The following is a 12229-nucleotide window of genomic DNA, read 5'->3' as shown; positions in this document are numbered from 1 at the left end:
GAAAGGAAAGGAAAGGAAAGGAAAGGAAAGGAAAGGAAAGGAAAGGAGGGGAAAGGAGGGGAAAGGAGGGGAAAGGAAAGGAGGGGAAAGGAGGGGAAAGGGGAAAGGGGAAAGGAAGAGAAAGGAGGAGAAAGGAAGAGAAAGGGAAGAAAGGGAGGAAGAGAGGAAAGGAAGGAAGGAGGAAGGGAGAGAGGGATGGAAGGAAGAAAAGGAGGGAGGAAGGGAAGGAGGGAAGAAGCAAAAGAAAATCACTCTTTCCCTCTTGAATCCATTCCTCTGCGCTACATGTCATTCTATTTTTGAAAACTCTGCACATGGAATTATGATTCCCTTAAAAAAAGACAGTACCAACTATAATTGTGCCCAATGAGCCCCAAATATTAAACTTTCATTTTCAAGTATGGCTTTCATCATTCCCTCCTACAATGTGGTATATATGATAATTTATTATTTGTTATTCAGAAGAGGAAGAATTCCATACAAAATAAATGACTTCAATTGCCTTATAAATAAAACATGTATAAATGTCTTGGTAAAATAAATTAAAGGAGCATTTGTATTTGATCATTCCATCATATTACTGTCTTTGTCTACAAGCTGAAGAAGCTATTGTTGTGTTTCCTGAAATTCATTATGGGTAATGCTTATAATGGAGAAAAATTACTACAAAGTTATGGCTAAAACTCAAACAAATAAAACATATAAAGCGCCTTGAAGAGATTCAGTGTACACTAAAGACAGATTCACTAACAATGGCCTACACCTGTATTGGAGTGCTTTGTTGTGGTATTTGTTTTAGATGAACTTTTAGTAGCTTTATAAATTAAAAATTAGGTCACTAGAGTGATTATAAATTTGTAGTAAACTTTATTTTTACCTCTAAAGATTTACTAATGCCAAAAAGGGAATACTGGCCTTGAGGAAACACATTTACTAACTTTGATTTTAATCAATAAGAGTCATGAGATATGCTAATTACATCCAGTTTTAATTAAAGGGACCTACTGCATTATTGTAACATAGCTACAGAAACAGATATAGATGATTCAGAAGAGGAATATTTAACCAAGCATAAGGACAATGGGATACACCCTGGAGATGTCATTCTAGTGTTATGTTTGTTTATCCTCATTGTAGTTGAAATGCATTGGGGGACACAAGGAACTTCAAAATCTGTAGAAATATTGAAATAAATGTAAATAAATACTCTCAGGCTTTGTAAATGGGAAATCTTTGATGTTTGTAACAAAATACCTGAAAGGAGAAAATCATGAAAGAAAACTTTATTCTTTCTGAATGGACGAAGGATTTACAAACAAAATTTTAATTGCCACAAACACACATACAAATCAAGCAAATTCTCAAGATTTCAAGTCTTTCCACTAGTGTTTCCCATGGTAAAAAAAACTCAAGAAGTTACTGTACAAGTAGGTAGAGAGTGTACTCAACCCAATAAAAGTCAGAAGTCAGTTTATTTAAATGTCGTTTTGAAAATGTAGAAACACTGTCATTTGCACTGGCCAATTTCACACTGGCTCAGTTTACCATGGAGACTACATAGCAGGCACTGAAAGCCCTGAGGGGTCACTATCCCACACAACACCCCTATTTCATACATCATCATAGCAGCAAGCAGCCTACAACAGAGCACACTCCCACCACACTAGTGTAGTCTCAAATACACAACTGAATGACTTTTATGGCTAAATGGGACAAATAATAAATAAAATTCAAAACCTTCACACCAGCTGAGCTTGTTGACAGGAAGGAGAAAATATGTGAAAGGGAGAGAGGAAAAAGACTGGGGAGGAAGGAAGAAAAGAGAGGGAGGAGGGGAGGGAAAATGTGGAAGGCAAAGAATGCAAATGAAGGTGGAGAACCTTTAAAATGACAGCAAAAGGTGTATTGACTTCAGTTTATACTGAAAATATGAAATGCATTCTACATTGTGACTTCAATGGCCATTTATTTTTAGTGGAGCATACAGTTCATATTTCGAAATATTTTTACAACAAAACATTTAATATGCACTATTATTTGCCAGGCATTTTTTGTCCAATGTTCTCAAATCTGTTTCTTCAGCAACTGCATTTCAGAACAGGAGAAAACAGGAGTTTCAGAATCTATGCATTCATATTTAGATATTTACCAATTTCCTTATATAAGCTAGACTGTTCATGGAAAGACACAAATTTAAAAGTTATGGCCACAAACATGGTCATACATAAGCATGGGCACACACACACACACACACACACACTATATAAACATACAATATCCCAAATGAAGTTAAAATTTTAAAATGAAAAAAATATTATAAATAATGTGGTAATCATGAGGCCATAACACATGTAAAGTGGATAGAGCTATATCTAAATCAGTTGTGGGATAACATGGGACACTGTGAACCAATAAACAGCCCATGCTATTGATTGCCTCCCCTAAGTGGATAGAAAAGTTGAAAATGTTGCTGAAGGCAACAACTATACAACTCACTGAACACAGAAATTGGGCTGATTATGACTTAGTACCTTTGTCCCTATGCACTACCATTCATGGTACTAGAAAGTACCATTCACTCTGCAATGATGACCTGTCTATAATAATAAGTAGAAAAACAGTAGCACAAAGCTTGTAGGGATAGTCAAAATAATAATAATAACGATAATGATAATGATCTGATTGAATTTAAAGCTCACTCAATGAGCAGGAATCTGTCCTGACACTGCTCTTGTGGCCAAGAATGTGAGACTAGATAGGCCAGGGACTTAGAGGAAAACCAAATATCACTCTTCTGCTAAAGGAACATAGCAATAAAATGACCCCTAGCAATATTCTACTATTCTAATAAATGAGTGTCTTGCTCAGCCATCATCAGAGAAGCTTCTTCCTACAGTATATACAACAAATACAAAGGTCTACAACCATAGACTGTGTAGACAGTGAGAGATCTTGGAACATTCAGTATTAAGTGGGATGTCTCCATCAAATCTCTGCCCTCAGGAATCAGGTAATACTGCAGAAAACAAGAAGGAAAGACTGTAAGAGAAAAGGATGGTCAACACCAAAGAATCAAGGCTGCCTACACAAAGCAGGACCAGCACACACATGCACTCACAGACACTGTAGCAGCACACACAGGGCCTGCACAGCCATGTCTGTGCCAGATGGAGTCTCAGCTCTCAGAGAAAAGTGGAGACACAGTCCCCATCCCAAACTCAGAACCTATCTCCAATGGATAACCACTCACAAATGAAAGATTGTCTCAAATAGAGCCTCCCTGGGGATATGAACCCCTCCTAAGGGTATGCCCCATCCAGAATAGAGAATGGCTAAACAAAACAAATGCAGTGGCATCCTTGGGTCTTTGTCTCAGAATTTTTTGTGAGGACTTTAAAAAAAAAAAAAGTACCTTTCAGGTCTAAACATATGTTTCCTTATCTATGTTTCTTGTGTTTTAATATGATTTTTTAGCTCTTTTTCTTCTGTTTTGTAATATTCTAATTTGTGTGTTTTTGTTTTATCATGCTGTACTTTATTTTTTATTATTAACTATTAAAATGTCTGTTGGTTTTCTAAAGAGAGACAGAAAGGGTATATATCCTAATGAGAGAGCAGGTGTAGAAAAATCACAGGAGTTGGAGGAAGAGAAACCATAATCAGAATATATTATATGAATAAATCTATATTCAATAAAGAGTTTTATGGAAGCTCATATTGAATAACTTCTGGGAGTCAAATTCATTACAATTATATTTTGACTATTAATTAGAAATGCCTGAATTATGATAGGTTTGAGGTTTCTCAGAGATTTTTCATTATGTTCAAGTACAAAGAATTTGTATAATGAACATCTAAAACATGTTTATGCTTACATTCAAATTTTGTAGTTTTATTCCCCCTTAATTTTTTAACCATCTGTAATTAATTTTGTTGCATAAAAGGGGTAAATTTGGTAGATTTGGAAATTGTTGTTGCACTAATTCTAAGAAACACAGTTGCTCTTGAAACCTGGAGTGTATCTGGTTGCTCGATTACTGTCCCTTTCTTTGCCTAGGGACTTCAGAAACTGCATTTGCTGCTAGTGGCTGCAGATGTGCTCTCCTACAAAGGCCCAACTTCTCTAAACTATGATTCTCAGGAATCTCCTGAAAAACCCTTCTGTTCCTATGACAACACCTCATGAATATCCTTTCTGCTTGGCTATTTTTCTACTGAGATAACTTTTTCAATAAATTTTCTCAAGGTTTATAGATAATACATACCTACATACTCTATGTGTTGGATTTCTATCTTTGAGGTTATGCTACTTAAATTCATGCCCTGATTTTTATTTATGATAAGAATTTCCTCGTTATCTCATGAAATTTCATTTACTTTTACTTTAGCATTGAAGTAGACAGCATGTGTTCAAAGCATTCTGAGTAATGCAGGTAAGTAAACATGTGGAGACACGGTGCAGTCCCGATCTGCAATTCTTTGGAGTTGTGATGAGAACAAATTTGGTTTCTTTCGTTTTAATACACTTCATATCATTTACTCAGATGGAAACCTAAAAGGGAGACGATGCATAATTTAAATTCTTTGATTTGGTAATACACGAAATGAGAGCCAAAGTTATTATTTGACTTGTGAGGACTGTATGATTCTACACTGCCTACCATGGTGGGGGGGGGGGGGAAGAGAAAGAGAGAGAGAGAGAGGGAGAGAGAGAGAGAGAGAGAGAGAGAGAGAGAGACAGAGAGAGAGAGAGAGAGAGAGAGAGAGAGAGAGAGAGAGAGAGAGAGAATGTTTCCCTGCTCTTCAACTCTTCAAATGTGAGATATTACCAAATGTGACTCAAAAATACTTGATGGGCACACAAGCACAGGAGACAAGATGCTATGTGATGAGGACACAGCTGTCATCTTGAATAATGGCAGGCACTTTAAATAAAGGCTCCAGTTATACCAGAGGACGCGACCCTAGAACAGCCAATCCCATCAGAGCTTTTCAAGTCCTGAGAATGAGCCAGTCAATAGCAAGATATGAACAATAAGAAACATTTGATGTTTGATTCTCTTTGGAGCAGCCTACTATACAGTAAGACCAGAGCAATATGTAGATCTGCATAGGTAAATACTCATTTCTACTTTGATTTCAAATGGATTTAAAGTTCTAATGCAGAGGTTTGGGTACAGCGACAAAAATTATGAACTGATTAATATTCTTAAACTGGTAATATGATGTAGTGTTTTCATTTCTATTTTGTTTTCCTACCTTAGCAGATAATTTGTAACAGCAGGCATTAACTCTTGGCTTGATTTTTGATGTTGTTGTTCTTTGTGTCCTCTTCAAATTTAAACCTTCTTATCTGAGATTGCCTGGAAATTCCATAGAGACTTCTACTTCCCTATTCTACAGATTCTACTAAGCTCCTTGTGATGGCTACGCCTGGTTGCCAAGTTGACTACATCTGAAATAAACTATAATCCAGAAACGGAGGACATAGGTGTGAGACTTTTGCATGATTTGAAGTGAGTGAATCTACTTCTAGTCTGGACATCAGAGGTATAAAGACACACATCGTTAATCCAGATCTTTATGAGGGAAGGCATTAATCTGTGTCGCACTTTCTTCTGGACTCTAACATTAGGACATAAAGGAAGTTTTTACACTTTGTGTGCTTGCTTTCACCTTTCTACAATATCCATTTTCACTGGCATTACAGAGTACTTCTTTAGGATTCCATCATACATGGAAGACTAGCAGACTGAGAAAATACTGGACTCTTGGACTTTCTGTTTACACTCAGTCACAGCTGAAGAAGCTAGACTTCAAATTATAAGTCATTCCAGACTTTTATATATATAATGTACATGACATATATATATATATATATATAAAACAAATATTTGATTGAATATAGGTAACTACAGAAAACCCCAAATAATAGATTCCCCTCCTCCCAACTAGTAAAAAACATATTAAAACCTTCTTAAGCCATTTTACAACCATGGTAATCATAATTTAAATGGGCAGAACACCTATGACTCTACAAAGATCATATATAAGCTCATTTGAACCAACCAGCAACAATCTCTTTAGGGTTATAGTAGATACCACATCCCTTGGTTCATAAAGATAAACTTTTATCAGGGTTAAAAATAATGTAATGCGGAGAGAGAGAGAGAAAGAGAGAGAGAGAGAGAGAGAGAGAGAGAGAGAGAGAGAGAGAGAGAGAGTTGTGTGTAAATGGTATAGTTTGTATCATTACTATTTATAATGTTATCCTTATCACAAAGGGATAATTTCACACATTAGCAGAACAAGAGGTAGACAACAACTCACTTTGAAGACAAGGACCTAAGCAAAAAAATCTTAATAAATTATTTCTAAGATAAATACTTCAAATTATTTTTAAAAATGAGCATCTGTTATATCAGACTCCACATACACCCCAAAATTTAATATAGAGTTACCTTGTCACTCAGCAGTTCCACTCACAGGCTTCCAAGAAAGCATAATAAAAAATGTATGTCTCACCAAAATTTGCAAGTTCACATTGGTATCACATCAAATCATAACCAAAACTAAAAACAGCACAAAGCTCATCAATTGTTGAATAATAAACAATCAAACAATAGAAGAATATTGATCTATAAAAAGCAAGAAAATTCCATTAGGCTGTCTAATATGTAAAAGCCTTGAAATGTCTGTGAAATACAAGTCATCTAGATCACATATTGTAGGATCCATATGCGAAATGTCCAGACAATGGATGTTTAGAAACAGAGTATAGCCACCAGGGACGATAAGGCTTGTGAAGAAATAGGGAATCACAGTTAAATGTCTACAGGGTTTCTTCAGAGATTAATAAAAATGGTTTAATATCAATGTGGAAATTACATAACTCAGTGACTTTAAAAACAAAAAGTAAGATGAGGTGTGTGAGTTGTGTCTTGATATACTTGCTTTATGACAGTGGGTTGAACAAAGCAGGGTAAGAAAACAATACCAAAGGCTCCCAACCATTATGGTATTTAGACAATTGCTGAGACTGACAGTGATTACAAAGCAAATTGGGAAGGCTGGGGTGCAGGTCTACCTCAGTCACAGGTGATAAATTCATCCTCAATGCAAACAAACAGTGATAGCATAAATCCTTACAATACTGTGAAGCGCTGCCACTGAGCAACCCAAAGACCTATAAATAATGTATAGATTAACATAGAGAAACTGGAAGCCAACACATTTGCTACCAAAGTGATGAAACTAAAGTAACTGACAATAATCCAATACAGACGAGCTAACCATCTCATAGTTTTTATCTTCTATCTCTGAATATGAGAATTATCAAATATAATGTACCAGAGGCCTAGAAAAAGTGATTATCTAAGTCATGTGGTTGGTAAGACATGGCCGAAGGATCTTGGTTCAACACAGCCTACTTTCTTCCCTCCCTCATCTACCCTAACTTCTTTCCTGACTCAGTCCTTACAACTCTCTTCTGGGTATTTAGAGGCACTCTCCTGCCTTTTTCCTTCTATTTCCTAGAATCCATTAGAGATCTTATTCAGTGTCTTTTCCACAGCTCTTCAGAACCTAATAGATTTATCTGAGGCTGTGATGATGACTTACCGTAAATGATCAGAAGGGGGTCAGAGAAATGTTGCTAATATTGCTTAGACCAAAAAACAAACAAAAAACAAACAAAAAAAAAACCCTGAAATTAAAACTGACAATAAAGTACAGCTAAAAATCTATTCAAAGATAATGTATTCTGAAAGGATTTTATTATGGTCAAGCGTGAGTATGCTTTGTAAGTATCTAAATTTATCCCTTACTTTTGATCCAAAATTAGTCTGAAATCTCTGTTAAATGAAAGCTTAGAAACTAGCCCTTCATTCCTTGTACTGATCATTCTTCATCTTCAGTTTTGTGATTCATGGATAAAATCAAATGAAGGAGATGTATACAAACTTCCAATTGTAGAGCTTGGTGATTGTTGATTTGTTATTATATACACAGGTTTTATGCCATTTGTTGGGAATGTTATCTTTCCAAATTGCTGTGGATTCAGGGGAAAGGGTGTAATGTGGATGATCTGTTAATGCACCACATAATTCTATTAGATTCAATATTCTCCAAGAGAACAGGATACTTTCTAGGAACTGCAGTGTGAAGGAGGAAGCAAAGGTAGTTAGTCAGAGGAGGCATGCTTATCCTGGCTATCCCCACCTTCCCTCATTTTACTCTAGGATTTATTAAACAGATCCTAAAGTATATTCCCTTTATCAGAGGAACAGGTGTGTGAATACTTCACTTGGGCTGAGCCCAGTGCATTTCCTTCTATATTCTATCTATTCTAACCCACCCACTCCCCCACCCCACCCCCTCTCTCTCTCTCTCTCTCTCACACACACACACAAAACACAGACACATACCACATCACCTGCCAAACCACCAAATTTTCTTTCTCTCTCTGCTCTTAAGTAGCCTCTCTTCCTCTGCTGTTCTCCTGTGAGTTGGGCGTATCCTATATCTGACTCATTCTGTCAAATCTTTCTCGATTTTCTCACCTTCTCTGCCCCTCAATTAAATATCACTCTCAAACATAGGTGCTTCCTTCTACAAAATAAACCCACCTTCATTGTTAGGGATTAAAGGTATGTACTAAGGGCATGTCTGTACTCCAGCCAGATCATACTATGATCCATAACATATCTGTATTCCAGGCAGATCATGTCTTTGGATGCAATCCCATGCCAGACCAGCCATGTTGCTGGATTAAAATTCCTCTACATGGAGAATTCTGAAAATTTAAAAATGCTTACAATTGTAAAACTTATAAGGTACCAAAAGTGCTGTCAAGGATGAAAGGGGTCATCCACAGCCATAGACTTTTGAAAATAATTCAAGTTGATGATTATTTTTGGAAAGTATTAGAACTCTACCAAATTTTAAATAGGATTCTAATTATCTTGTTAGTCCCTTCTAGATATATTCTTTTAAGGAATACCCACAAGTTCTCTGTAACATTTTTAGAATAGCAGAAGTATGCAAAAATTCAAATATATAAAAATGAAGAACTTAATCCATATCATATGCAACTTTCAGGAGAATGGGGCTTCTCACTAGCAAATGCCCATAGCACATGCCTCTGAGACACATGTGCCCACACTTTACACAATACTTTCACTTTTTTGCTGCAAGTGCTTTAGACAGCAGTTTGTTGTTGTTGTTGTTGTTGTTGTTGTTGTTCTAGGAAGAGGAGGAGGAAAGGGAGGAGGAAAAAAAGTAGACATAGAAGCAGGAAATAGAAAAAGAATCTCATGTACCCTAGACTGGCCCTGAACTCACTAGGTAGTAGAAGCTGGCTTTCTCAGTTCTAAAACTAGACTTATTTACCTCAAAAGATGCTTCCTAGTCTCATGTGGGGATATAGAATACAATGTTTTGAAGGGACTCTACATCACTGAGATTTATTCAAACTTCAAGAATGTACATGGGTACATCACAGTAACTACATTGATGTCAAGGACTTTTACCTAAAATATAAATCTATCAAGTATCAATATCAAGAAATAAATTTTCATAATGTATTTAGATATTCTAAAATATATCACTAACTACATATATAACACAATAAGCCAGTGCCTTAGTTTTTTACTGCTGTGAAGAGACACCATGACCAAGGCAAGTCTTATAAGGGCAACATTTAATTAAGCTGGCTTAAAGGTCCAGAGGTTCAGTTCATTATCGACAAAGCAGAAACATGACAGTGTCCAGTCAGGCGTGATGCAGGGAAGTTGGGACTTCCTCATCTTCATCTGTAGGCCACAAGAAGACTGGCTTCCAGGCAGCTAGGACAAGGGTTTTAAAACCCATGCCCACACTGACATACATACTCCAAAAAGGCCACAACTCCTAATAGTGCCACTCCCTGAGTCAAGTATATACAAAACATCATAGCCAGTCACTGTAGAAAACAGTAATTTTGACAATATTTCTTGAGTAAGGCTAAGTAGTATAAACCTTTAATCCCAGAACTCAGGAGGCTAAGCCATATGGCTCTCTAAATTGAGGCGAGCCTGGTCTACAGAGTGAGTTCCAGGACAGCTAGGGTTACAGACACCATGTCTCAAACAATCAAACAAACAAAAATAAAAAAATATTTCTTAAGCATGTGTTCCATTGTAACATTTTAAAGACATGTAGGTAAAGTAGTTGTTTTGAATTTATTTATATATCCCACTGAAGTTATCAAGAGAAGATAGTTTCTACCTCATGTTTATTGATGCTGATAAGCATCAACTGCAAAAGGGGTAAGCAAGAGACCTCAGCAATACTTAACACAATGGAACTGAACACAATCACAAAATCATAGCAATTGAAGTGCCCTCAGGGGAATGTGGAGAGTCATATAGGCTGCTAATCACTTCTAACCCCTGCCCTTTCTTTTATATTATTTAAGGGAATCCAACTCTAGAAAATCAAGCTTTTGTTATTATACCATCAGGCAATTAGAGGGACATCTGAAAAGACTACTGTAGCTGCAGTGTTAGCAAATTAGAATGGAAATGGGCTCTTCCACTCCTTTCTTAGGTGCTGACATTAGCAGGGCAGAGCTTAGAAGCTCACAGCAGACATATATAATCGTTCTTAGTGTTGCTTTAGAAAGTTTTCATAGTTCCAGTATATTCCCTACCAAGAAAACAAAATTTCCACTTGTTATTTTAAATAATGGCTACAAAAGGTTACAATTCTAATTCAAAATCTGGCAACCAACAACAGACTAGGAAACCACTAAAATAAACTGAAAATTTTCACATAAGACACCCAGAAAAGTAAAGCTATAAAAACTGGCAGATGAACACTTAAAGAAAATGAACCTGTGGTTGTGAGCTCTGGAGACAGTCAGATTGAACTCAGGTAAGTTAAACAAAAGCTGAAGTGGATGGGTCTGACATAAATGTCTACCTGTTTACCCTTCCCCTTGACCAATGCTAGACACTCCGGAGACTTGTATCTACTTCAGTCCAGTAGTAGCCATCTCTTAGATTATTCTCTCTACTTAGTCTTCAGTATTGCTTTCCACTTATTCGTACCTGAAAAGCTTAACAACCCCACATCACCACAATAGACTGTTCATCTATTCCAAATACTGTGTGATTCTCTCCCAACCTAGTGTCTGAACTCTAGAATCTTAACCTCAATGGCCTATAAACTCACCACGTGCTTACAAATATCTAAAAACATCAGACTGATCATATGCCTAAGAAAATGAGCTTCTTCATCCTTACATTATCTTCACTAGAGGAGAACAACCTATCAACTCAGTAGCAAGTTAAGACTAAAGAGAATTTCAGGAGTCCATGGCAGAGAATCCCATCAAATAAATATCTAATAATTGCAAAATACTTGGATCTCTAAAGACTTGCTAAATCATACACATACATACCTCTATTATTATTAAATGTTAATTATATAAACTTGAAAGGTTTGAAAGCATTCCATTCTTCACTTCATTAGCATTTTTGAAGTAGCCTTGGCCCACATCAATCATCCCTCACCATATACACTACACATACACTACATCAGACAAAGCAGAGGGCTTTCAGGACAACAGCCAACATCATCACATCACCACTGGAGATTCCACATGATATTGTGCTTATTATTAACTGTCTCTTAAATCAAATCAAGTTACTTAATAATTAATAGACAAAGCCATGACATACTGTAGTTTTAAAAAGCTTCATATTGAGGGAAAATGTTTAGACTAGCCTGGCTTGCCTATGTTACTAAATAATACATTATTCTGTCTTTAAAACTGATTTGCATTTAATTATTATACAATTTTGATTAAATTTTCCTCAATGTTAATAAATGCTATTATTTCTACTTACCTTTAATATTAATAAGGTTGATGAATTTTAAAATTATCTTATTTTACATTTTACTTAAGTTGTTTTACTGTTTTCTTCTACAAGTAATAACACGGAGTATAGAAAGCAAGTACATTAGTATGGTTGCTTGTGTGTATTCATATATATATATATATATATATATATGCAAAAAATAATGAGAACATTTTACAAGCCTAATGAAAGCAATACACTGGCCTCTCATCCACAAATCTGCAAATAATGCAGGGTGTCATGAACTCCCAGAATGATACACATTAGTGCTTACCCTGGCATATAGACACGAAAGTTAAGAATATCTAATTCATCTCTATATACAT

At 36.0% G+C, this 12229-nt stretch overlaps 1 protein-coding gene across 2 annotated transcripts in view; it reads right to left on the bottom strand.

Annotated features, from left to right (window-relative positions):
* The window catches only part of Exoc4 (exocyst complex component 4), a 689148-nt gene that overhangs the window by 469102 nt on the left and 207817 nt on the right, over nucleotides 1-12229 (bottom strand). The window contains exon 10 of one of the 2 annotated variants that reach the window (XM_028768363.1): nucleotides 1885-3039. The exons of the other annotated variant lie outside the window; for it this stretch is intronic. Within the exon in view, the coding sequence (XP_028624196.1) occupies nucleotides 2891-3039 (149 nt within the window). The 3' untranslated portion in view covers nucleotides 1885-2890. Of the gene's footprint in view, nucleotides 1-1884; nucleotides 3040-12229 lie in introns of those variants that run through there. 2 annotated transcript variants of the gene reach the window in all.

The sequence above is a fragment of the Grammomys surdaster genome, unplaced genomic scaffold (genome assembly GCF_004785775.1).
Source record: "Grammomys surdaster isolate TR1022 unplaced genomic scaffold, NIH_TR_1.0 186, whole genome shotgun sequence".
In the NCBI taxonomy this organism is placed as follows: Eukaryota; Metazoa; Chordata; class Mammalia; order Rodentia; family Muridae; genus Grammomys; species Grammomys surdaster.
This window is presented reverse-complemented; position numbering and strand designations above follow the sequence as displayed.